The following is a 25722-nucleotide window of genomic DNA, read 5'->3' as shown; positions in this document are numbered from 1 at the left end:
GATAGGCGATCTGGCGAAGGATCACCTAGCATCGAACGAACGTGAACTTTGGCGGCAAGTCACGGCGATGCCGTGCGGAAAAAGAAGTGTTTCGTGATATCGTTTTGTCACCCATGTCAAAACAGTTGTAGAAACTACTCCCAAAAAAATACTACGTATTGTGCAAAGCATTTTTTTTGTACAGCACAATGCGAATGTATTTTTTTATCTCTACTGTGACATGTCTCCATGCTTTAATGTTCAAAAAGCTCTTTATTTTTCTCCTGTGCTGAAGCACCTCTTTTCACCCTCTATCTGAAACCAGAACCCAGTCTGCTCTGAGTGGTTAGCTGGCCAGCTCGGTTTTGATTGGTGGACCACTTAGAGATGTCCTGCCCCTAAGCCTATCACCTACAACGTGTTGGAGCACGAGCCAATCATTCATTAGACTGGATCAGAGAAGATCTGCAAATAAATAAGTAAGTGAGCATGCTTATTGGGCCCAACTTTGGGTACTTTTGCTCTCGAGATTCAGGCCATTTTAGCAGAGTCTGCTCTGATTGGTTAGTTGGCTCACTCTGTTGTGATTGGTCAACCACTAATTAGACCCTCCAGAAAAACGCAGGCAAAAATCCTTGATTATGCGGGCTAAATTCCTTGATTATGCGGGCTAAAATCCTTGATTATGCGATTAAACATGCAGGGTTTTTATGTGATTTTATGCGGTGAAATTGCGGGAAGTTGCGAAATATGCGGAAAGTTGCGAAATATGCTAAATATGCGGGGAAAAACAATAACAATTTTTAAAAATATTGGGCTGTCTTATTTATTCTCTCTCACACACAACCTGCCACTAACGTTAAACCCCTTTACTATTCAATAAAACACATTCAATGTTTATTTATTGTAAAAGCAATTGGGCTATTTTAATCTCACACACACACACACACACACACACACCCCCGCCCCCCCCCCAACACACACACACTTCTCCGCCTCATTCTGTTTTCATTTACTCGTTCGTTATCTGACCAGCTTCAATCTTGTAGGCTACTCACTTAGTTTCTTGTAGCCCTCGAAAGGGTTTTGGAGGTTGATGCCTCTGTGAACGTGAGTCGTTTGGCTTTCTTGTCCGCAGCAGCAGAAAGCATTTTCGAATGTTTGAATGAATCAAAGTGGGTCGTCACCGTCGATTTTCTCTAAGACGTATGCTCCAACACACAGTTGCACGGGGTACAGAATAGTTTCCCCCCACTTTTTGCTCGGTCTTTAGTCGAAATGTTCGTCGGTAAATGAGATGGATTAGATGTTTTCATCTTGGTGTTTTCTCTATCGTGTGAGCTCCACACATTCACTCTATACAGTGTTGTTTACATTCTGTGATGCGCGAGCTGATGACGTCACGTCAAGACGAGTTAACTTTTTTTTCTTCTCAACTTTGTGTGGAAAAATGCGGGGATTATGCGGCCTTTTGATAAATATGCGGCCTTTTAAAGATCTGCGCCATTTTGCTGATTATGCGGTCAATTCTGCGATCGCAGAATCGCGTTTTTCTGGAGGGTCTAACTAATGCGGCTTTCACACCAGCGCTTTTCCCTTTCTAGCTCCGAGCTATAGCTTTTCTGGTTCAGCTACAGTTTCCCTTTTCTGCTCCCTCTCTGTTCACACCGCCCAGAGCCCGACTGGTGCAACCGCTGCTGCGTTATGACGTCACCGTTTACATCGCTGATTTGCTCCCCAACGGCGCTCACAACAACAACGACGGGGGACTGCGTCGGGTCGATGATCGTGTTGCTTTTAATCACACAAAATCAGATTTAAATAAAAGAACGACTTCTCCAAGCTTGTGCTTTTCTCCAGAGTGCCGTGGTTTATTGTTTATTTATGTGTTTCAGCGGCATTTACCGACCGCTGCAGTGCTGGCTGCTCTTTCACGGGAGTTTATTCTCCCGTTAGCTAATACTTTAGAGCGGCCTCTCTAAACTTAAGTATTCACTGTCTGACTGTCACACAAGCAGCTGATACATATCCCCAATTCCCCTTAAGTGAGTGTGTGTCAGTCTGAATTGATGCTGTTTGGCATCACAACGATGTTATTAAAGTGTCTCTTGTGGTGACTCTAGTTAACCATAATTCACTTTTGGGTTACAGTTCCTACACGGACCTTGTTTAGTGTAACACCGAGTATTTAGGTTGCCAAGCTAGAGCTAGCAAGGCACTCTAACTTGACTCTCATCACTGAGTACATGTTTGATATCTCTATGGCTTGATGGAAAATAAAGAGTGGAATTCCATCTTAAATACTCCGCCTCCGACTCCTTCTTACCGGCACTACACTCTGATATAAAATGGGTGATGTTAGCATAGCAACCGAAGGTAAACTGACTACTTGCTATTGCTATCCTATTGTGGCATAAGCCGTTTTCTACAGGCACATTTTACCGGCGTATTTTTCATTATGATTGTACTTGTGATAGTCGGACACGACAACCTGTGCAGCCCATGTATTGATTCCATCCGATAGCTGCTATAATACAAAACAAAACGTCTGCCTGCTCTCCACAATGATCAATAACAGCAAACGGATGATCAAAGTAAGGTACAAATAAACGGAATCAAACGGAGCCTGGTTAGTGTTGCCTGACTTTATAAAGTGTGTTTCTTTTTATAAATGTGTGGTTGCCTTCTAGTCACTTTGCTCAGCACTACTGCTTGTAGGCAGGCATGACGAGACTCTTCAGTCGACCCATGTTCAGGGGAGGTGGGTTTAGTTTCCTGCACGCCTCGACGTAAGCGACGCCGCCTCTTAGCTCCGAAGCTCTTTCCTCTAGACCAGGGGTCTGCAACCTTTTTGACCAAAAGAGCCATTTTGCTCCTTTTTCCAAAACATTTTTTTGTCTGGAGCCGCAAAACATATTTCATAGCTTGATAGCTAATAAAGTTGTATTTATTGTTTGGCCTATATCAGACAAAAACTACGTTTTTTTTTGCATGTATTAGACTATTTATTACATTATATAAAACTGTTAACCTCTAATAAGAAACAAATAACTCCTATAAGGAGAATTACAAATAATACACATTACACAGGCCTACTTTAAAATAAATTAAACACAGCACTTGGGGAGTCCTCTGCACATTTGAAGGAAAAAAAATATTATTAAAATGGGCCCACTTTGAAATAAATCAAACATATAGCTGCACCCTAAAAAGAGTTAAAGGTAGGGTAGGTAAGAATGGCGAAACCAGCTCGAGTGCGCTAGAATTTGAAAATACACAACCGGAAAAAATATGCCTCTTCCTTCAGACTTTCTTACAGAGTCCCTCCTCCAACATACACGAACGCGCATCATCAATGAGGCCACGAGATAAGTTTGTGTCAGATGGAAGGCTGACAGGCAGGTAGGCCATCCAATCATTTTAGCCGGGCCGGCTAAAATGCCGTGCTTTTTACAGCGCTACGGCTTCCAGAGATTAATTTTTGTATATATTTATTGTCAAAGCATTTAATATATTCATTGCTATCGGGACGTTAAGAGCATTCCATGGAATATAACAAAAAGAGTTTTCTGAAATAAATTACATACCCCATTGAATTATGACTGAAGATTGTCAGCTGTCTTCCTCTCCCTTGTTGTTCCTCGTAAAGGCTGCAGCACCGTTGACAACTTCTCTCTACACATCAAACATACCGGTAAACCAGCATCGTTTGCTGTGAAACCATATAACTCTGTCCACACAGAATTTAATTCCTGTGTTCCTCCGGTACTTTTCTTTGATTTATCCATAGTTTGCTCATCGAGCCGGGGGTCAGGTTATTCACCCGCAGGAAAAAAGGCGCTCGCGCGGGACCGTAGCAGGATGTGACGCATATTTTAGTTGACCTAATTAAAACCGTTTTGTTTTTTATTTATGTATCACAGTATCACCTCAAAATACAAGATAAGAAACATTTTCAACCATGCAACAAAATATAAATAGTCCTACAAATACTTTTATTTTATTTCCTTCTTATTTTTGTCTAAACTCAAGGGAGCCAGAGGGGGGGGCTTAAAGGGCCGCATGCGGCCCGTGGGCCGCGGGTTGCCAACCCCTGCTCTAGACCGACAATTTTTTGGAGCTGGAAGTGAACCGGATTCCGGAGCTAAGAGGCGGCGCCGCTGCGGTGTAAACAGGAAAAAACTGTACTTTTCAGTCTCCAGCTCCGAGCCGGAGCTGAAAACGCGTTGGTGTGAAAGGGGCATAAGAGATGTGTCGGAAAAATCCCGACCATTACAAAATCAAGTACAATGTGGTGGAACGCTAGCCAACAGAAGCGTTATGTAGGGATTTCACTATGGAAGTAAACAAAGGAGTCCAATGGGGGCGTTTCAGAAAGGGGGAGAGTGTGTGGGAGAGAAACTCCCTCTGAAGGGAACAGAGGGATTTTAGCCTTTGCAGACCATTAACATGCACAATAACCTATACAACACACTACAGTAGAAGGCAAAAAGCATAATCGGGCCTCTTTAAAAAGGAACAGGCTTCTGTTCAGGTGTCAAATGCACAATAATGCCTAAAGGAAGCTGGATTTAAGAAAAGCTTCTCTTTAAACTGCATAACATAATTGATAAAAACTGACAAACTATTTGGAGCCAGGTATATATACGCTTTACTAGTATAACAATGGCTCTCACCACACATTCACAGTGAAGAAACACCACTCAGGAAATTACCAAACCAACTGTTCCTAATTTATTTTGCACGTTCTTTCCTCAAAAGCAACAATTCAGCTCTTCTCAATCTTTTTCTTTTTTTCTTATAGAAAATGAAAAAAAAAATAGCTTGTACAAACATTTAAAAATGACTAACAGCGGGAAAAAAAGTAAAAATAAATGCTGTACAGATTGATAGATGAATTCTTCCTCTGGTCTGCGTGTCTCCACACTGTCAGATACATCAAGCATAAGCTCACTCTCTAGTGTTATATAGACACTGAATTGGCAGAGGAGTGCACTTCCAAAGGCTAAACAAGTACTTTTTATCCAAGAGAAGTCCAATGAGGTTTCATGACCGCTGTGCTTTTGAAACCTGTAAAAATGTCAAGTTAATGCATGTGAGACAAAAGAAAATCCCTCTGTCCTGAAAAACATTTTTGGGGTGTTTCTTGCCCGGCAACAGAGAGAAAATGTAAACCGATGGTTCAGCAATTAGACTTGGTGTATTTACAAGATATAGGAATTGAAACAGACCAAAATATATAAATATAACATTATCCGTTCACCATGTCGGATCACAGCCATTCAAAAAGTGGATAATATTAGCCTTTTTTTTTTTAAATCAGATTTCGTGAATCTGACACACGAGAGCTTTTTTATTACCCCAAAGATCTGTTTCATACACATGATATACCTTGAAGATCTGCAAAAATGAGTTTTTCCTGCTCATCAGCAAATGTCCTCAGGCAGCTGCTGATATTTACAATAATGATGTAACGGTGGCACGAGTTTACTTTACTAGATTCATTGTCGAGCTTTTGTTAAACCTGTGTGTACTTAAGATCATTCCCGTCTTGCTGAGCAATTCAGCTAATTTCTTTTTCTAAGTCTACAGTAAATATTATTTATTCTGAGACTTCATGATGGAGGTTAAGTAATGGTTAAGCCTGTAGATCTACATTCATTCATCCAACACAATACAAATGGGACTTTTCATGCACACTCATTATGTTAAATGCTTTTTCTTTGACAAATAATCAAAATGTATAATCTTGATTAGGCGCTTATAAAGTTGAGGTAAAAAGCAAAGATAACAATGTGTGAAACATTTAGTTATTTCAAATAATGGTAACTTGCATCCAAAGATTGTACTTCTGTCTACCTTTGTCGCAGATCAAAATGTGACATCTAAAAATGGATTCCTGCACTGCCATCATGCTTTCTTACTTTTGTTCAGACTGGGTTAATATTTCCTTACTTGTGTTTTGTTTCTTTAGTCTAAATTCTACGGTGGTTGACCTCTGCAATCACACTACAACAGCCCAAAACACTTCCATTAGGAGAAAGGGGTTCAAAAACTATGCAAATAAAAAGGTAAATGAGCCAAAACACATGTAAATGAAGAAAGACATGAGCAGTATTTACTCAAAAAGCAGCTCAAACTAAATTCGGGAAGAAGCTCAAAACACAACGAAAACAGGCACACTCAAAAGTGACGCAGAGCTGGGACCTGAGCACTTATTGATGTTCAGGGATTATAAAGTTGGCCAACTGTCACTGTTGGCCAAGTTAGCCTGTTTCACGATTGTAAGTGTTTTGTCAGTATAAATGAAATAACTAGGTTAGCTAGCTAGCTGACAGCAGATCTGCAATAATATCAGAAGGATTCCTGTGATCGCATTTTTTAAATAAGCTAATACACATTTGCACATTTGAGGTAAGTTTCCAGTCACAGTTGGCCAACTTTATATTCCTCAAAAGTCAACACATGCTCTGGTCCCAGCTGTGTGCAGCACTTTTTACTGTCCCCGTTTCTGTTGTGTTTTGAGCTTCTTACATTGTTTTTTATTTGCAGCGTTTCATTTATGCAGTGCTTTTAGTAAAGGCTGCGCAAGTTTCGTCAACTTGGTGAAGATTTTTTTTTAAATTTGCGCATGTTTTGGCACATTTGTGTTTTTTTTTTTATTGCATCGTTTTGGGCGGTCGTCGGTCACCGTAAATTCTGCAGTGCTTCCTCTTTGTGCACATGCTTGAAGTGCTCTTTGACTGGAGTGAATGCTCTCATGGGTTAGGATTAGCTGCAAAAAAGGCATCCCTTAAAAATCGAGGTCCATCCTGTATCTCTGAATATACCGTTACATTTCCAGTGGTGTCATAAGTTTGATTATCTTCTTCGCGGTGACCTGTGACTTCAAATGTTGGCATTGGCATTTTTTCAGCCAGAACACTCAGAAAACTTCACCCATCAGCCTTTAAAAACCCATTTGAACCTTTTTTTAAGGATGCCCTTCATTTCCTTCACTTTGCAGGTGGAGTTGTGTGGTTATTTTTACACTTGAAGGCATCACTTTGGTACAAGCATATTGCTCCTTTACATCCATTTTGATTTATTCTATTTTCTTTTTCAGTGTCTCACCTCTGCTCACTCTCTCGGAGGAGAGAAACAGACTTGAGAAAAATTTATCGAGCTGCAGGGATCCAACCAGCAACATTTGTAACACAACCTCTCTTAATTAAATATTTTTTAGTCCATGGTAAGGAGCGCAGGAGAGAGGTGCATAGGTTAAAAAAAAACAGAAAACGACAGAACACGTGAGTTGGAACTAAGATTGTGATAAGAAAAAAATCCAAAGCACCCGCCACTTCTTCCCAGTGAGCGACAGCACTGAAAGTCCCCAAACTTTGAAAGTTGTGGACTCGCCGTGAATGAAGTTTTTCTGTTTTGCAGCTTTCAGCCCAAACAGCGTTTCAAGCTTCTTCAGTTGACGATAAGCAGTCAGAGTTCACCCCGAGTTGAACTGGAAGAACCAAACTGGTTTCATGAGAGTCCAGGCATGTGTGTTGTCAGTGTGTGTGGGCAGCAGTGTGTGTTATTTGTTGCGCAGTAGCTCCAGCTGGTCCTGGTATTCGGTGAACAGTCTCTGGAATCGCAGGTTTTCAACGATGACAGGTAAGACTTCCCGCAACAACTCGCGCTTGCGTAGACCCTTAACACAGAAAACAGATCGTTAGCAACTAGCATGCACCGTTTAATGTGGTGCCAGAGCCAACACAAGCTAACTCATTAGCTATTAGCTTTGTTTGCACAGGTCATAACAGATTAATCAAATGAGCAAAAAAACTATTCCGTCGCAATTACACAAACTGGTTTTTTTCATGTTCTATAGACAAAACAGTTAACATTGTAATTAATAAATGCTAATTAACTAACTGTTGATGCAGCTCTGCTTTACATCCGGACAGGACAATGCGCACTACTTTTTGTGAGATCTTTTGGTTGAGTGACTATGATTCCTAACGTCCAGGTTAGAAAGAAAAATGTATTGGGGCATCCCTTTATGTCTTAATGTATATGTAATATACTTAAGGCTTAATGCTGAATGAGTACAGCCTAATCATTGGACAACATCTAGCACCAATACAACTGAGAGATGGGACACAAAGCAGCTTTGGGAGCAGGAACAAAAAGGACAATACATTTGTATGTGTGGAAGGTAAACGTTTTGAAAAATGTTGAGTTGTACCAGAGTGGTGGGCTCCCACGCTGTCGCTGCTGATTTGTGGACGGGACCGAGCAGCTCCTTGCAGAGTTCTCGGAGACGAAACTCTGAACCTGGAGGGATCACACACAACGTTTTGTCAACACTGAAACCGAAACCCAGTCAACACTCCTGGATGAACTTGTTTTTATACATTGTAACACTGTGGACCTTTGTCTACCCTCTGGAAGTCAGTTATCGTAAACCGACAACATGAGCTCTAGTATAGGGTACAACTGGCCGATATGCTTAGTGACTTTTCGTAGTTACTCAGAGGGAAAAGACACTAATAAGTCATTCAAAAAGTGTTCATATGAGATTTTGAGCCATTTTCATATGTCAACTTGCCAGCCACTAAAAGAGGATGGATGTGGAACTGTAAAACCATTTCATCGCTGAAGTGTGGCTGTGAATGATCCGAAACATAATTCATTGTCTGTAATGTTGTCTTAAAACAAGAAGAACTACTAATTAGTGGCAGGGCTACTAGGGGTCTAACGGTTCACAAACATTTCGGTTTGGTACGTACCTCGGTTTTTAGGTCAAGGTTCGATTCGGTACGTTTTCGGTACAGCAGAAAAAATTATCACAAAACAAAATATTTTTTGTTTTTTTTAATTATTATTAAACTGTGAATAATGTATTCACTCAAATAAATACAAAATATAATAAAATAAACATTAAGGTACAGCATTTCAATGAACTGAAATAATCTGTATAACTTTACTGTACTAGTACTCACAAAAGATAAACTATTAGTTTTGGGTTTTTAATTATTATTAAACTGTGAATATTCTCTCAAATAAATACAAAATATAATAAAATAAACATTAAGGTACAGCATTTCGATGAACTGAAATAATCTGTATAACTTTACTGTACTAGTACTCACAAAAGATAAACTATTAGTTTTGGGTTTTTAATTATTATTAAACTGTGAATATTCTCTCAAATAAATACAAAATATAATAAAATAAACATTAAGGTACAGCATTTTGATTAGCTGAAATAATCTGTATTTGAACTGTACTGTACTAGTACCTAAGCAGCCAGTTTGACATTATGACTTGATTGTCATTGTATTTTCATGTTTTTTTAAAGAAAAATTAACTTGTCCACATTGCTTGCCGAAAGGGCAGATCTGCTAGTACTAACAATGTCTCCTGCTGTGGAGAACACCTTCTCGCTAGGGACAGAGGTAGCAGATACAGCCAGGTAGCGCTTTGCTAACATGGCAACATAAGGATATTTGGCGTTTGTAATAGCTTTGGCTCGGTCTGAACTTTTTGCGAGTGGTGGAGGCTTAAATGCTAGTGGGAGTTGGGTTTGCACTTCAGTCTTTTTTCTTTTGGTACCGGTGATATTCACGTTCGGGTGATGCCTTTTCAAATGAGTGTGCAAGTTTGATGTATTGCCAGCCGCGTAACCAATTTTAGTTGAACAATGCCGACAAACAGCTTTGGTTCGGTCCACCTGTCTTTGTCCGTCATCCTTGTACGTAACTGCGAAACCAAAATGTTCCCAAACCGGAGACTTCAATGATGCTGGAGGATTTTCGAGCTCAACTTTATCTGCGTTCGCCATTTCCTCAAATTACTGACTACATTTGAACGCATCCCTGTGACCAGCTCTCATAGTATGCCTCTTGCCCAATGAAATGACTTGCTCGCTCTATGACGCGTTGAACCCAATGTGAGCAAATTACTCTGAATGCTGCGACACATCACCTGAGATTACTTCCAAAAAGCTGTTCACGTTCTCAATTTTTTACGTTTAACGTTATATTAGTTCAGTACACTTCGGTACACACGTGTAGCAAACCGAAGGGCCCCGAATAATTTCGGTACGGGTACTTGTACCGTTACACCCCTAAGGGCTACATAAGGTTTGTACAGTCAGTACTGGGTTGTTAGTGACTCTTATCAGTCTGAAATCATTATAAAAGGAATAGTTTGCTACCTTCGTTGACAAGGAAACGGGTGTAGATGAGCAGCCAGTAGCGATACTCCTGTGCTGACTGCAAAGTCAGAGCAGACGCCAGCTGATTCTCCAGGAAGGCTAACGTCATGCTCTGTTGCAGGTGGTGAGGGGTGGAGGAGAGGCGGGACGCCAGCCGACCAGCACTGCAGGGACCACAGACATGTTCTTTATTTACTCATTTATTACCTTTCACCTGGAGATAGAAGGGGGGGATTAAATATTGCTGTCATACTTGAGGTTGCGTCCCTGCATGACAGCCAGTGGCCCTGAGGACACAGGTGCATCCTGGGTAGGTAGGCAGCTCCTGAAGTCAGCACACTGGACCATAGAGTCTCCTTTATCCGCTATTAAAGTCCTGTAAGAGAGACAGTATAATTATTTAAGTTTACTCATTCACTCGGGGGGGAATTGAAAAGGGGGCATTGGGGAGTTCTTGGTGGTGTGTTTGTGACGCTCTATGGAGGATTATAAAGTTATGGCAGATAGCCCTCAGCCAGTGTCTAATCATTCAAAATGACCATTTATTTTATATGACTGACAAAATCTGAACGTTGACACGAACCTCTTCCTGTCACATAATAAGCAAAACAGTTTAACATTGGCTACCGCCATTGGCACATGTCATCTTACTGATGTGCCGATGGCGGAAAATATGGCTAACATCGGCAGATGCCAATATCGCATCCTTTTCCCAAATGATAAATGCTATCCATCACTTTTAGCTAGCTATTTGAACTGTTCTTCATTGCGTTTCGGTAGCCATTTCAACGGTTTAACCATCACTGTTAAAAAGATTTATTTATTACATTTAGCCAACTCTTCGAACTGTTGATGCTTTTAGCTAGTTTTTAAAACATTTATCCATTACTGGACGCTAGCTATTTTAACTGTTCTTCTTTGCGTTTCGCTGGCTTTTCAACTGTTTACCAATTACTTTTAGCCAACTGTTAAAAAAGTGTGTCTATAACTTGTAGCTAGCTATTTCAAACGTTTTTTCTAGCCTTACTTTTAGCAAAGGGTTTTTTCTACCCTTACTACCAGCAAACCCTGGTTGGGAATCAGCGCTGTCAGTCCACTCTTTAGTATCTCACCATGTCTCCAGTGAGGAGCTGAAGCAGTAGGACTTTCCGTTGGAGAGTCCAACGACTGGAACGCCCTGCTGGGTCAGCAGAGACTGAGACACTGTGGTGTCAGCACCTACACACAAAACAAAATGTGTTCAAGGGTAGACAGCATGACTGCATTTTCCATACTCACTGAAATTGTATTTTATAAAAGTTCAATCATATAAATAAAAATGTGGTTTTGAAGCCATCTTCATGTGAAAGAACGTATTTTTTACATTCATTAAGAAGATTCCAATAAAACATATTGAATGTACTTCAATAGGTTAACATTTTAATAACTACAAAAGTTTGATATCCATCTCATGTATGCAAGCTAAACAGAGCTAGGTTCATGATGTGGTTAGCCTAGCTTAGCATGTAGATTGAAAGCAAGGGGATCTGTTAGCCCGGTTCTATACAAGGAAACACCTCTACTTTAGTTTTGCTCTAATTGGCAGTTATAACAGTAAATTAACTAACTCTTGACAGAAATGAAAAAAAGTAGGGTGCTGGAACTATTTGTCAACACTTATCACACAGGCATTAGATTGATATAGTCAACCTTGAGTCCCACAATGTTGAATGCTCTGTGTCAATCCCATTCTGCAGTGTCTTACCTGGTAAAATGCTCAGCAGAGACTCGTTCTTCACCAGAGCCTTTTGTTTATGAACATCCCTGCAAACAGACAGAAAAAAAATGAACATCTGGATAACAATCATCATAATGTCTAGAACAATCTAGCACATGTGATCTCCAACAGAATGTATCCGGGCTCACCAGACAGACAGCGCAGCCCCAGCCGTCAGAGCCATGACAAAGTGGGCCGAGCAGTGCAGAGCTGACACAGGCGTGGCCAGCTGAATGGCAGGAAGCAGCCGACGCCCACAGGAAGAGAACACTGACAACATCCTGTCCTGACAGGCAACGGCGAGGATGTCACTGAGGGAGAGAAGAGTCAGATGTTGTTTTATTTATTTACAAAATCAATTAATAGTCCAGTTGCCAGCCTATAGAGTCCTATGGCGAACTCGGAAATGTTGAGTACCCCAAAGCTTTATGTAAGAAATGTCTGGTACAGGTGCCCAGCAGATAGAAACTGCCAGATGCTAACTTGTTGGACAATTTGCGCAATTAGCATAAATTGCATAAATTACCATTTGCAGACAATATCTAAATAATTGCTTGGCCAATTTGGAAAGTGTTGGTGTAGTTTTGGAGGTTATTGAAGCCGTTGAATCATTATTATGATCAAAGTGGCCTAACACTTTAAAATCAAACCAAAATTCATCTACATCAGCCCCTCGGGAGTACACACATGGCCACTTTCTGGTTAAAACTGACATTTCTATATCTTGGAATTGTCAGAGATTGATCCAACATCCTCATTAACCTCCAAAACCACACCAACATTTTCCAAATCAGCCATGCCATTTTGTAGCTATTAGTTGCATATGCTTATTAATGCAATTTATGCCAATTGTGCAAATTGGCCAACCTATGCAAGTTAACATTAGGCAGTTTATTTGTGCTGGGGACCCGTATTATACATTTCTAACACAAGACCTTTGGGTTACTCAACATTTCCCAGTTCACAATGCTGGCAAGTAGACTACAATGAAAGACAGCTGAGTGTGTGTGTGTGACGCGCTGAGCCTCGTACCTGCTCCCTGCAGCAGTGACCACTGAGCTGGGCAGCAGTGTGTTCCAGTCCCGTCCGTCTCTGGAGCATCGCAGCTGGCTGAGCTTTGAACCCGCAACTACCGACACCTCGTTCTCCACCTCCAGGAACATAGATGGCTCCATGCTTACCTACACACACACACACACACACACACACAAGTTTCAGCGTTTCCGTCAAAAGAAATTCAATTTACCAGACAGATGGGAGATACTCTGGACGAATGTTATCTGCGTTCGTTATTGAGTTATTTAATTGATAAAAAGGGATATTAAAGAATGACATAATCAAGGCATGTATATTATTTATATTTATATAGAGACATTTAAGCCTGCATAACTGCTGATAACTGGTGCTGTGCTATCTGTACCGAGGTGCGCCTATGAGGCACCAGTTATGGCTAGTTTGAAAGGATATGCAACTTGTCCCATGTCAGGGTCTAAGGACAGAGGGGGTCGTATTCTACGGTGGAGAGAGTCAGCAGCTTCAGGTTCCTTGCTGTCCACATCACTGAGGACCTGACATGGACTCATCACACAAACACCATCACCAAGAAAGCTCGACAGCGGCTCTTCTTCCTCTGCAGGCTGAGGAGGTTCAACATGGACTCCAGGATACTCTGCAACTCCTACAGGTGCACCATAGAGAGTATCCTGACCTTCTACAGGTGCTCCATAGAGAGTAGGGCTGCACGATATTGAAAAAAACTGACATTGCGATATTCTTTTCCCCTGCGATATATATTGCGTTTTTTTTAACTATATTTAACCGGATGAAGGATTTTAGTCACAGACGTCTGGATCTTAACTGGTTGACTCATCATACCTTAAGTCATGATCACATGTCATGATAATGCAGGTTGCTTACCCTCAAATAAGGGGGTTCATCTGTGAATGAAGAAGAGTGGTGTCTAGAAGGGATCCAAGAGATTAAACGTATTACATTAAACTATAGGAAGCTTCATTATCACATTAGAGAATTAATGCATGTCACTCCACTCAAGTACCCCTGACATGAGAGCCGCGCAAGTTTTCCTTTTGCAGCAAGCAGCAAAATAATTGTAAAATTACGTGTGAGTTAATTTACCTACGTACTTAATATCGAACGCCCTAATAGAGAGGATCCTGACTGGCTGCATCACGGCCTGGTACGGTAGTTACACCCTCAACCGTAAGACTCTACAGAGGGTGGTGAAAACAGCACAGAACATCACCAGGACGGAGCTGCCATCCATGGAGGACCTTTACTCCCAGCGGCTCAGGAAGAAAGCCCTCAGGATTATCAAAGACCCCCATCACCCCAGCCACAAACTGTTCTGTCTGCTGCCGTCTGGCAGGCGTTACCGCAGCATCACGACTAAAACCACCACTCAGGGACAGTTTCATCCCACAGGCCATAAGACTGTTAAACACCTGAACTGTTGAAACAACATCCACAATATTCATCTGGCTGCTACTTAAAAAATATGTATCTATTTACCTAATATATCATATTTCAATGACTTGCATATAGACTCTTATTGCACTATTTCACTTTTTTCTTCTTGTATTTACTATTTACTTGCACTATATTTTTCTGTTTCTGTGTTTTGTGTTGCTCTGCGGGAGAAGCCTGTGACAAGATTGTCATCATAACTACACTGTAGCTATGTTGGTGTGAAAAATAAAGAACCTTGAACCTGTAAAGCCCCCCGAGACAAATGTAACATTTGTGATGTTGGGATATATTAAATACACTTTGATAGATTGATTGATGCCAACTTGTCCATTCATACTTTTTTTGAATACACTTTGAATTGTGCTTACAGCATATTATTTTTACCGGGCTTCTACTGATTATTCCAATATATACCGGCTTTATGGAAACGCTGACATTTATATATAAAGCATTGCCTGAGCGGAGAATTTGTACAGATCAAAGACTTACGAATGAGTTTAAAGTGACACTGTTTTCAAAGGAACTAGATATGAAATAGCACTTTCACAGCTGATTGCAAACCTAAAATCTGAACATAGTGGTAATTTAGCCAGGTCTGTCTCACACACACTCACACACACACAGAACAGCATGTTACCTGCAGACTGAAGGTCTTCTTTATACTGGGTGTTGGCAGTTTGAGAGCAGCTACAGGAGGTGGAGGAGCTGCCACCCTGCTTGGCTCCCGCTCTGCTGTGGGAGTTATCTGACAGGAAAAGGGAACCCTCAGTTTATTATCTCTTTTCCAAGGTTTAATCATGGTTTTTTATAAAAAAATAAATGAATGGTTCTCTTAGTTCTCATTGATTAACAAGTTCATTTGTAATCTCAATCTTTTCAATCTTTCCCTCCATCTCGTTACCTGAGTGAATGGTTGGGCGGTGGGTGCAGCCATCTTGTCTTTCCTGGGCCGTCCCTTCTTCCTCTTCTCCACCACCTCTCCTACATCTATCAGCAGCTCGGGCTTCCTCTTGCCCAACATCAGGTTTTTGTTGATCGAGGCCATTTTGTCTTCACTGTCGCTGCTGGTGTCATCTTTGGATTTCAAGTCTTTCAGAGCGGAGAGGCCGTCTTTGGGCCTGCTGGTTGACGATAAAAATAAGTCAAGATTTTGTTTTCTACGTCATCTTTGAGCTTTTTTTTTTTATCCTCACACTGTACCACTTCAGTCAATCACCTGTCCAGAGGCATGAGTCCAGAGATGGAGGAGATGACAGCTGTGACCCCCATTGTGGCCTTTGACCTCTCTGTGAACCTTGAGTCCAAAGCTTTCATCGGCTCGATCTTGGAGGCAGAAGTGAGCAGCAGACTGGACTTCAGACTGGAATGCAAGGAAACAGACATGAACCCTCCTGTCATGTTTGTTTCTCCTTCCTTACTTTGGTGTTTTGTCTGTTTTAACTGCTCTTACATTAGCACAAAAAACATTAATCTTCACCAAATTCTATTTAACACACTTATAAGCTGCAAACAATGTCTCAGAGTACAGGTTTACACGAATACCTACAAAGAATATACACAGAACATGTGTCAAATGTGGGTGTGTACTAGCTGATGGAGGAATATCATCTAGGGTTACCAATTCATTTCCTATGGCAGTCACTTTTGACCAGAAATAAACAACATCATAGGCGTTACAAGTTGACTACACACAAACACTTCAATGAAAGTTGTGATCAGCATTTTGTTTTTATCTTCAAATGCCTACTTTGGAGGATATCATAAGGCCTCGAAGCAATCAAATGTAAAACACAACTTTACAATTGATGGAAGTAATGAATCGGTCAGATTTGACCAGAAGATGACAAGAGGGTTAAGACTGGATTGGGGAAGCCACCAGAAACCCAGTTCTCAAAGTATGAATAGAGTGTTCTGCTTTTGGGTCTTGAGGAAAAAGTGTCTGAGATAACCAAAGCAGCATATAATGCAAGGCAAGTTAAATTATATACAGGACTGTCTCAGAAAATTAGAATATTGTGATAAAGTTCTTTATTTTCTGTAATGCAATTAAAAAAACAAAAATGTCATACATTCTGGATTCATTACAAATCAACTGAAATATTGCAAGCCTTTTATTATTTTAATATTGCTGATTATGGCATACAGCTTAAGAAAACTCAAATATCCTATCTCTAAATATTAGAATATCATGAAAAAGTATACTAGTAGGGTGTTCAACGAATCACTTGAATCGTCTAATTAACTCGAAACACCTGCAAGGGTTTCCTGAGCCTTGAAAAACACTCAGCTTGGTTCAGTAAACTAAATCACAAGTATGGGGAAGACTGCTGATCTGACTGCTGTCCAGAGGACCGTCATTGACACCCTCCATCAGGAGGGTAAGACACAAAAAGACATTTCTCAAAGAGCAAGCTGTTCACAGAGTGCAGTTTCAAAGCACATCCACAAAAAGTCTGTTGGAAGGGGGAAATGTGGCAGGAAACGCTGCACAACCAAGAGAGATGACCGCAGCCTTAACAGCATTGTGAAGAAGAGTCGCTTCCAGAATTTGGGGGAGCTTCAAAGACAGTGGACTGAAGCTGGAGTCCAGGTATCAAAAGTCACTGTTCACAGACGTGTCCGGGAAATGGGCTACAATAGCCGTATTCCCATGGTCAAGCCACTTCTGAACTCAAGACAACGGAAGAGGCCTCTGACTTGGGCTAAGGAAAAGAAGCACTGGACAGTTGCACAGTGGTCCAAAGTCCTCTTTTCAGACGAAAGCAAGTTTTGTATTTCATTTGGAAGTCAAGGCGCCAGAGTCTGGAGAAAGGCTGGAGAGGAGCAAAATCCAAGTTGCTTGAAATCCAGTGTGAAGTTCCCACAGTCAGCGATGGTTTGGGGAGCCATGTCAGCTGCTGGTGTTGGTCCACTGTGTTTCATCAAGCCCAGAGTAAATGCAGCTGTGTACCAAGAGATTTTAGAGCACTACATGCTTCCGTCTGCTGAAAAGCTCTATGGAGATGAGGAATTCATTTTCCAGCATGATCTGGCACCTGCCCACAGTGCCAAAACCACCAGTAACTGGTGTACTGACCATGGCATTACTGTCCTCGATTGGCCTGCAAATTCCCCTGACCTGAACCCCATAGAGAATATGTGGGGTATTGTGAAGAAGAAGCTGAAAGACACCAGACCCAACAATGCTAATGAGCTAAAGGCCGCTATTGAAGCATCCTGGGCATCCATAACACCTCAGCAATGCCACAGGCTGATTGCCTCCATGCCACGCCGCATTGATGCAGTAATCCTTGCAAAAGGATTCCCAACCAAGTACTGAGTGCATTAATGGACATTTTCAAATGTTTGATTGTGTTTTGCTGTTATAAATCTTTTTTTTTTACTTGGTCTGAGGAACTATTCTAATTTTTTGAGATAGGATTTTTGAGTTTTCTTAAGCTGTATGCCATAATCAGCAATATTAAAATAATAAAAGGCTTGCAATATTTCAGTTGATTTGTAATGAATCCAGAATGTATGACATTTTTGTTTTTTTAATTGCATTACAGAAAATAAAGAACTTTATCACAATATTCTAATTTTCTGAGACAGTCCTGTGTATATATATATATATATATATATATATATATGGGTACATTCAAAGTTCTTTACAAACATGAAAAACATAAAGAGCATTAAGAAATAGTGCAATAGCATCACATTATAAACTGATAATTTGTTTTGTTTTGTTGTATTTATGTGTTCAAAAGAGCGAGCTTTCCAGTTAGGAATTGTACAAGCCTATAAAAAAAAACAAGAAAAGAAAAAAAAGCTTGTACCCGTCCTCCAGGCCCTTTGTGGCGCTGTTGGGTGGAGGCGAGGTGAGCATGGGGTCGTGGATGGGCCGAAGCCCCAGAGAAGAGGCCTGCCCTGGGCTGGAGTCTGAGCTGAGCTGGGAGGTGAGCTGGTTGGACATGGAGGAGCCCGACGGCAGGATGGGAGCGCTGTTGAACAGAGCGGGAGAGAAATCCCTGCACAGAAAGAGAAACTGTTTGGTGAGCTTTCTCCTCTGCATGTTTTCTAAACATGCTGAGTGTAGAGCTCTCAGTGAGGAAGCCCATAAGGGATTTAAACAATAATAATTACAATAACTTTGACAAAATGGACAATGTATTTCCACAATAGTATTAGTATTTTTAACAAATGTACTCAATCATCCACTTTAAAAAAAAAGAAGGATATATTTTAATTATTAAATATTGGCATTTTTGCATAAATGGGAAATGATGTTAAATTGTTTATTTTGCACTTAAGGTTTCTACATTTACTTAACAATAAATTGTGTGTGTGTATATATATATATAAATATATATATATATATATATATATATATATATATATATATATATATCTTTAAGGTGACATGATCGTTTCCCTACCCAGTGTCCAGCTGAGCAATGCAGAGCGGTGTGATTCGTCTTCGTCCGTCTGCAGTTCTCGTCTCAACCTGTTTCTTCAGGAGGGTCTGCAAGACGACAACATAAGTCCAAGAAAATGTAAGCTCCAAAAATATGTATTTTCCCAACCATTGAAAATACAGTCCTGAAATAGTAGTCATTGATATTTATCTTTTATTTCTAAAACGTTTTTATAATCTTTATCTAATCTCTCTGTATTGTCTATCTAAATATAAACATAAACATTTGGGAGAGAAGCTCCCTCTGGAGGGAACGTTGGGATTGTAGTCTTTGCAGACCATTAACATACAAAGAGAAAACTCCAAAAGATGTAATAGGGCCCCTTTAACCCAAAGTTATAAATAGATTTGGATACAAATAGGATTTAGATGAAATTGAGTGTTTTTTTTTTAATCTTATTAATCTTTGCAGATTCTAAAACTTGATTTTGTGAATATATATTTTTCTAAAATATTTGTATGAAAATCAGACACAAATGAAGAAAAAAAAAGATGAATTCAATGAAAATCTTAGTCTGTATCCTGAACCAACTCAACACTTTGTGCAGCTTGTGGGATGTTTCAATCTAGTGTCCCACCTTCCTGATGTCCTCGAGAGACTCTCCGTTCATCATGCTGTTGAGTTTAGGGGCCGAGGATTCTGGCCCGGCGCTGCCCGGTCCTGAGTTGGCCTGGATTGAGTTCTGGCGCTCCTGCTGGTATTTGAGCATCTCAGGGTTCTCGATGATGGTGGTGGAGAGCTGAGCCTCTGTGCTGGTTATGGCCAGACTCTTACCGTAGATGTTCTGATGGATGCTGTTCTGTATGTCAGAGAAATTACAGGAAATTGTTCTTATTTGGGCTTGATAGAAGGATGGAGGAAAGGACAGCATCCAACAAGACAACAAAGTAGAGACAAAAGAAAGGAAGTGAAATAAAAGCCAAGGTTGGGCAGGTTCATTTTTTTTTTCATTTCTCTTTGGTTTGGTGCTTCTCTTGATAGAAAAAAAACTTACATTTTAAGGCAAAACCAAGATGTTTTCTTGTTTAACTTTATTTTTATAACAGTCAACGGAAAAAGAGAAAAAACAGCAAAGTTCCACAAAGGCTTAATCTAGATTAATTGAAGTTATTTGTTTATAAGTTAAGCATGAGTCCTAAAACCTGGGAATGAGTTTGCGAGCCAGCCTACAAAAATACGTCATGACTGCACCACTCTGTTAAGCTAAATAACTAAGTTCGTGTTTGCAGCCAGATGTGATTCCATGATGAGTGTCTAACCTTCTCCTCCTCGTTGAGTGGGTCTCCCAGTTCATCCAGTGAGAAGTCCAGGTAGGCCACAGTGCCGTCCATCGAACACACCAACATCCCCAGACCTGTCAGAGTCCTGACACACACACACACACACACACACACACACACACACACACACACACACACACACACACACACACACACACACACACACACACACACACACACACACACACACACACACACACACACACACACACACACACACACACACACACACACACACACACACACACACACACACACACACACACACACACACACACACACACACACACACACACACACACACACGTCACTTGTTAGACGCTTTTATCCAAAGCGACTTCTGTGGGCAATCCCCACAGGAGCCATTTGGGGTGAAGTGTCTCAGGGACACAACGACATGCTGACTGCAGTGGGGTTTGAACCTGATCCCAACACCAACACAACTCACCAGGATATGTCCATAATCGATTTATCAAACAGATCATGGATGACCACCAGAGGGCGCTTCAGAGAGGTCAGCTGAGGAAGAGCAACAGACAGAAAGCTTTATAATCTAACTGGTTACTTTTACATATTTAAGATGTATATACTGCAAAATCATTTAAATAAAATACTACGGCTGAACCAAATAGTTTGAAGCTTTATTCATTAAATGGATATTGAAATGATTAATTTTTTTTTTTCTTGGATGTCCATACATTTTGTTTAAACCCTGTCATTTCAAGGGTACCTAAAATGTAAGTTTAATTGTCTTAGTTTAACAATGTGATCGCATGATTCCTTTAGATTGTATTGCAGATCTGCTGTAAGCTAGCTAGCTAACGTAGCTAACATAGTCATTTTAAATATACTGACAAAACTTACAATTACGAAACAGCTAACTCTGCCAACAGTGACAGTGGGCCCAGCATATAATCTCAGATCATCAACAAGCGCTCCGGTCCCAGCTGTGTGCGTCACTTTTTAGCGTCTTCTTGCAGCGTTTCGTTTATGCAGCGCTTTTAGCAAACGTTTCCTCAAGTTGACGGATGGCTTTGCATGCGTTTCGGCACATTTGTGTTTTCCCATCTGCATCATTTTTTGAAACTGTAGTGCGTATCTCTTAATGGGAGTGTTTTGGGCCGTTTTAGCATGTTTGCAACGTACTTCCACACTTGACTGTTAATAACATGACATTAGCCGTTTTGTTTGTTATTGTTTGTTATGTTTATCTGGCAACAGGGTGTAAATGTAAAAAAAAAATGTAACGTGTGTGGACCCAAGGAAACGTAGACAATGCTCCTAATGGATCCAAATAAAGACAAGACATGGTGTGATTTCTAAGAGGATCTGTGGAGTGCTGTGTTTTGACCAGGACTTCCTTGCAACACCACAGTTGTAATTTAAAAATCATATTTTCCCTTTGCCAAATATTGTTCATACTGCAAATTGGGTAAAAAATTATCTATTAATTGTGCAGCTCTAGACAAAAGCAAGCCGAAATATCTGCAGCTTGACTGAGGAACCTGCATCCCTGGTACCGATTTAAACATATTGCCATTTTATAACATTAACCAAAGTGTGAACATACCCAGACGGAGAGCGACCGGTCTTTGCTGCCGACAGCGCAGCAGCAGTACGGACACCCAGGTTTTTGAGCGCTGCCGTTTTTCTGCTTCTTCTTAAAGATCTTTGGGTTAAATTTCTACAGAGAAAGAAACCAAATATTTTCAAATTGCAGATACGATTGGTTTACATTTAAAAGCCTGATCATGTGTCTAAAACGTCCTTACCACCACTGTGACAGCTTTACGGTGGCCGACAAAGTCCATATTCGTTTTCCAGCCATCTCTCTCCACGATCTGAGCGGTGGGACCGGAGTTGTTCATGGCGTGAGCCGACACCAGATACTGACCGTCTGGAGACCAGGACAGACGCAGGACGTGGGTCGTCCCACCACACTGACACACAGAGAGAGACCAAAGAAAATTATTCAAACCCTCATTGGTGAACTGTGGGTGTGGATGAATGCACAGACGAGGCAAATTGGGTAAACACTTACATACAAAAATAGAGTGTGTTTCTATGTGATAGAGTGGTGCAGGAATGAGTCCTTAAACATGGAAATTATTTAGTTTGTTTTTTTACGTGTGTTTTTGGATACCTGAAATAAGATCTGTGTTTAACACAAGCTGTAGAAATGTTCACGTTTTGTTCTACGACATTAAATATGTCAGTAAATACCCCACCGTTGATTGTGTGAAGCTTCCGTGTGATCAAAAAAAGAGGTTGCTAACAAGAAACTGATTGAGACTTCTAAACTTATCATGCTGAACAATAACCGCCTTTAGCTTAACAGTGGTGATTCGCAGCCATGCAACTGTGATAGAGTTCTGTTATAGGCTAGTGTTAGCCTTTTATTCTGATGCATTTATGCTTCAAATATCACAAAGGTGGTGTCAATCTAGCGATTATGACTGTGCTGTGGGTGGATTTTGGTTTCCCAAACTGGCAGTGACACACTCCAGTGTTTCCCCTAGGTTTCCTGCTTTTGGCGGGTGCATCAGTGTTTCTTAGGGTCAAAAACACTACAAATATAATAAAAGAGCACATGTTCAATGTGAAAAGTGACAGTAGATATAGATTAGTTGCAATTTGGTGCTATATATATTAAAAAAGGATAAATAAAAATAAATTATAATTTTTTATTTAAACACCTTGAATTCAGGGGGGGCGCGGGGCTCCGTTGGCGGGGCGCAGCTCCCCTCCAAGACAATGGTAGGGGAAACACTGCACTCACACAAGGACACACGCAAGCTCGCTTTCTTTTTCTGTCCTAATTTGTTTTTAAAAATTAAAATCTATATTATCAAATATCATATTTGGGAAATAAAGTTTGAGGTTTTCATCCAATGAATTAGTTTGTAGATACAGCCGAATGAAAACTGTTGCGAAAAGTGGGCATAGTTATTTGTATAATTAAACAGAAATAAAAACCAAGTTAATAAGTTGTAAGGTACACCTTTCATACTCAACCACCTGCTCCAACAACACCATCACACACAGCTCACGAGTTTCTGTACCTCGCTGAAGGGTTTGGTGATGTTGGCCTCCATCTGCCAGTCCATTGTCCTCCACACTCTGAGGCTGTGGTCGTCGGCCTGGGAGGCAATGTATTTCCCCACCGGGTCCCACGTCAGACCTTTAACCAGCCCAGTGTGTCCTCGCAGACATGTCACCATCTCTGGGGACACACAGAAGACAGACAAGAATAAGGGAAAAGTCTTCCTGCTCTGTGGAACATGTTTTCTTTTTATTATCCTAAAAATAAAGAAATTGTTTCCAGCTTTGAGGCTGCAGAGGTTAGCTCTGGGAATTGTCCTACCTGGAAATTTGCGAGCGTTCCAGATGACGATGGTGTTGTCCACGCTGCAGGAGGCCAGCCACACGTCATGAGGAGACCACGCCACGTCCATCACATCTATAAACAAAAACACACACACTGTATAAACCCCCCCGCTGTTCCGGAAACTTGGACTTTTCCACATTATCTCCATTCCAGAAGCATTAACGGACTCATCCATACCGCACCTGTTAAGTACTGGATTGCAAATACATGCACAGTCGTACTGTTGACTGAGAGTCACTAGCTTTGTTTTTTGTCTTGTGGACATGCGTTTGCGTTCATGGCAAAGTATGTATTGACAGTTCAGTTGAGTTTTTGGTGAATTTACGTTCTATATATAGCACTTACTGTGCAACATATGGCAGTTAGCAACAGCCACTAAGCTAGCCATGCCATGCAGACCACAAGGCAACATGGGGAGTGGACTCAACATGTTCAGTGATATTATTTTTGCTTGCATAATGTATAGCTAAGTTAAGTGCAGGGCCAATTTTTGTTCACAGATTTTGGTCATTCCATAGACTACATTGTTCTTATTTGATTATGTGTGATTACTTGTGAGTTAATGACCATAGAGTGGCGAAGTCACACCCATCTACTTCCGACCCATGGGACCTTATTTATGAAAAATTATGCATTGAAGTCAATGGAGAGAGAAAACGTATCTTTCGATCCCGTTTGAATTGTGCCGCGAATTACACATATGATGTTTGTCAATCTTAAAAAATAATTTCCACGTCAAAAAAGTAAGTTTGTCGTAAAAGTGTTGAAATATAAGACTATGAAAAATACGCAACTAGAAAGACTACAAAACCCAGAGTGGCGTACATTACCGTTACACATTACACTCGTGTTACTCACCGAAACCTTGTAAAGCCGGTCCGCATGCTGACTCTTACAGAACCGACTAACTCCCCTTGTGTGTATGTACAGTTCTCAACATGCCCAGACTTGTAGTGATTTTCACCTCTTTTAATACTTTTCACCTCATTCTGAAAGAAAGAAGTGAAATGTCCTAACGTGACGGCCATCTTGGTGTTGGTGACGTATGCAAAACCAGAGATGTAGTTAATTGAGCGCTTCACACAAAAAAATGTGTTACTTCACAGTTTTACGACACATTTTTATTTTTTTGACTTGCAAAATTATCTTTTAAATTGACAAACATCATATGTGTAATTTTTTGCACAATTCAAAGAGAATCAAAAGATAATCTTTCTCTCTCCATTGACTTCAATACAGGATTTTTCCAAAATAAGGTATTGGTAATGGGTAGTAATCCTACATTTACACCGCTATTCTATATTGGCCTGTGGCCAATAGAGGGCAGCATAGGCCAGCTGATTGTGCTTTTCAATCAGATTTACTGTGTGTTGAGGTGGAAAACCCAAAACATTGCTACTTGCCATCCCCTTACTATAAAAAGGTATTTTATTCCCCCCTGCTTTATCTTTGCATTACAGTTACCACACATATTCTACATGTTCATTTCCTACTCTTCATACTGAAGAATTAATACAGTTGGTAACAGACTATGGACAGCCATTCTTCATCATCCGTCGGTCACCTACACCTTCTAACAGAGGACGGGAATATCTAGCAGCAGCACAAGTTAAGATATCAGTGAGTAATACAGAAGGTCTGTGATGTGTCTTAATGTGGTTTATTTTGTGTTACTGTGGTATTTTGTGTTACTGTGGGTTTTCGCCGCTTGCTTCAATTATTTAATGCATTTTTGGAAGTATTGTGTTCGAGTACATATATTTAATTGTGTTTTGTGTATTACCTCCGGTGTGGTTCCTCAGGATGGTGACACACCTCCACTGCTCCACGTTGGCCAGCTTACTGCTTGACCCGAACACTGTGCTCGGACCGATGAATCTACATAGTAAAAAACACTGTCAATATGGCCTCACAGATTTATTTTAAATCACTACTAAAATCATATTTTTATGAAATCACTTTCTTGTTTTAACTTTGTTGGATGTGTATTTTATAATGGGGGTGGGGTTGTGGTTATTTTTGTATTATTGCTGAAGCACTTTCTAACCCGCTTATGAAAGGTGATAAATACATTACACGTTTCGTTACATCTAATTTAAAGATCCTTTGATTTATCCTTCCAATTTATAGGATAAGGTAGTATTTACCTAGAGAAATACAACAAACAATTGACAATTCTT

General features: G+C 40.6%; 2 protein-coding genes across 3 annotated transcripts in view; both read right to left on the bottom strand.

The window, feature by feature from the left end:
• LOC307043158 (interleukin-6 receptor subunit beta) overlaps positions 1 to 1055 on the bottom strand; it is a 45710-nt gene extending 44655 nt beyond the window's left edge. Inside the window, exon 1 of the mRNA XM_079687440.1 lies at positions 1038 to 1055. The gene's annotated coding sequence lies outside the window, so the exon portion shown is untranslated. The remainder of the gene's footprint in view (positions 1 to 1037) is intronic.
• Positions 1056 to 4690: 3635 nt separating this feature from the next.
• hira (histone cell cycle regulator a) overlaps positions 4691 to 25722 on the bottom strand; it is a 33690-nt gene continuing 12658 nt past the window's right edge. Inside the window, exons 5-25 of one of the 2 annotated variants that reach the window (XM_079688937.1) lie at positions 25326 to 25420; positions 23519 to 23614; positions 23217 to 23377; positions 21927 to 22094; positions 21725 to 21838; positions 20603 to 20673; positions 20134 to 20239; positions 19452 to 19673; positions 18836 to 18921; positions 18236 to 18427; positions 15634 to 15777; positions 15319 to 15535; positions 15055 to 15162; positions 12963 to 13111; positions 12080 to 12241; positions 11919 to 11977; positions 11287 to 11392; positions 10428 to 10550; positions 10175 to 10338; positions 8201 to 8289; positions 4691 to 7663 (exon numbers count right to left, since the gene is read on the bottom strand). In XM_079688937.1, the coding sequence (XP_079545063.1) occupies positions 7547 to 7663; positions 8201 to 8289; positions 10175 to 10338; positions 10428 to 10550; positions 11287 to 11392; positions 11919 to 11977; positions 12080 to 12241; positions 12963 to 13111; positions 15055 to 15162; positions 15319 to 15535; positions 15634 to 15777; positions 18236 to 18427; positions 18836 to 18921; positions 19452 to 19673; positions 20134 to 20239; positions 20603 to 20673; positions 21725 to 21838; positions 21927 to 22094; positions 23217 to 23377; positions 23519 to 23614; positions 25326 to 25420 (2749 nt within the window). In that variant the 3' untranslated portion in view covers positions 4691 to 7546. Of the gene's footprint in view, positions 7664 to 8200; positions 8290 to 10174; positions 10339 to 10427; positions 10551 to 11286; positions 11393 to 11918; positions 11978 to 12079; positions 12242 to 12962; positions 13112 to 15054; positions 15163 to 15318; positions 15539 to 15633; positions 15778 to 18235; positions 18428 to 18835; positions 18922 to 19451; positions 19674 to 20133; positions 20240 to 20602; positions 20674 to 21724; positions 21839 to 21926; positions 22095 to 23216; positions 23378 to 23518; positions 23615 to 25325; positions 25421 to 25722 lie in introns of both variants that reach the window. The other variant, XM_079688936.1, reaches the window with a different exon arrangement.

Source organism: Notothenia rossii (assembly GCF_949606895.1).
Source record: "Notothenia rossii genome assembly, chromosome: 6".
Taxonomy (NCBI): Eukaryota; Metazoa; Chordata; class Actinopteri; order Perciformes; family Nototheniidae; genus Notothenia; species Notothenia rossii.
The sequence above is the reverse complement of the archived record's forward strand: the minus strand, read 5'-3'. Positions and strand labels throughout refer to the sequence as shown.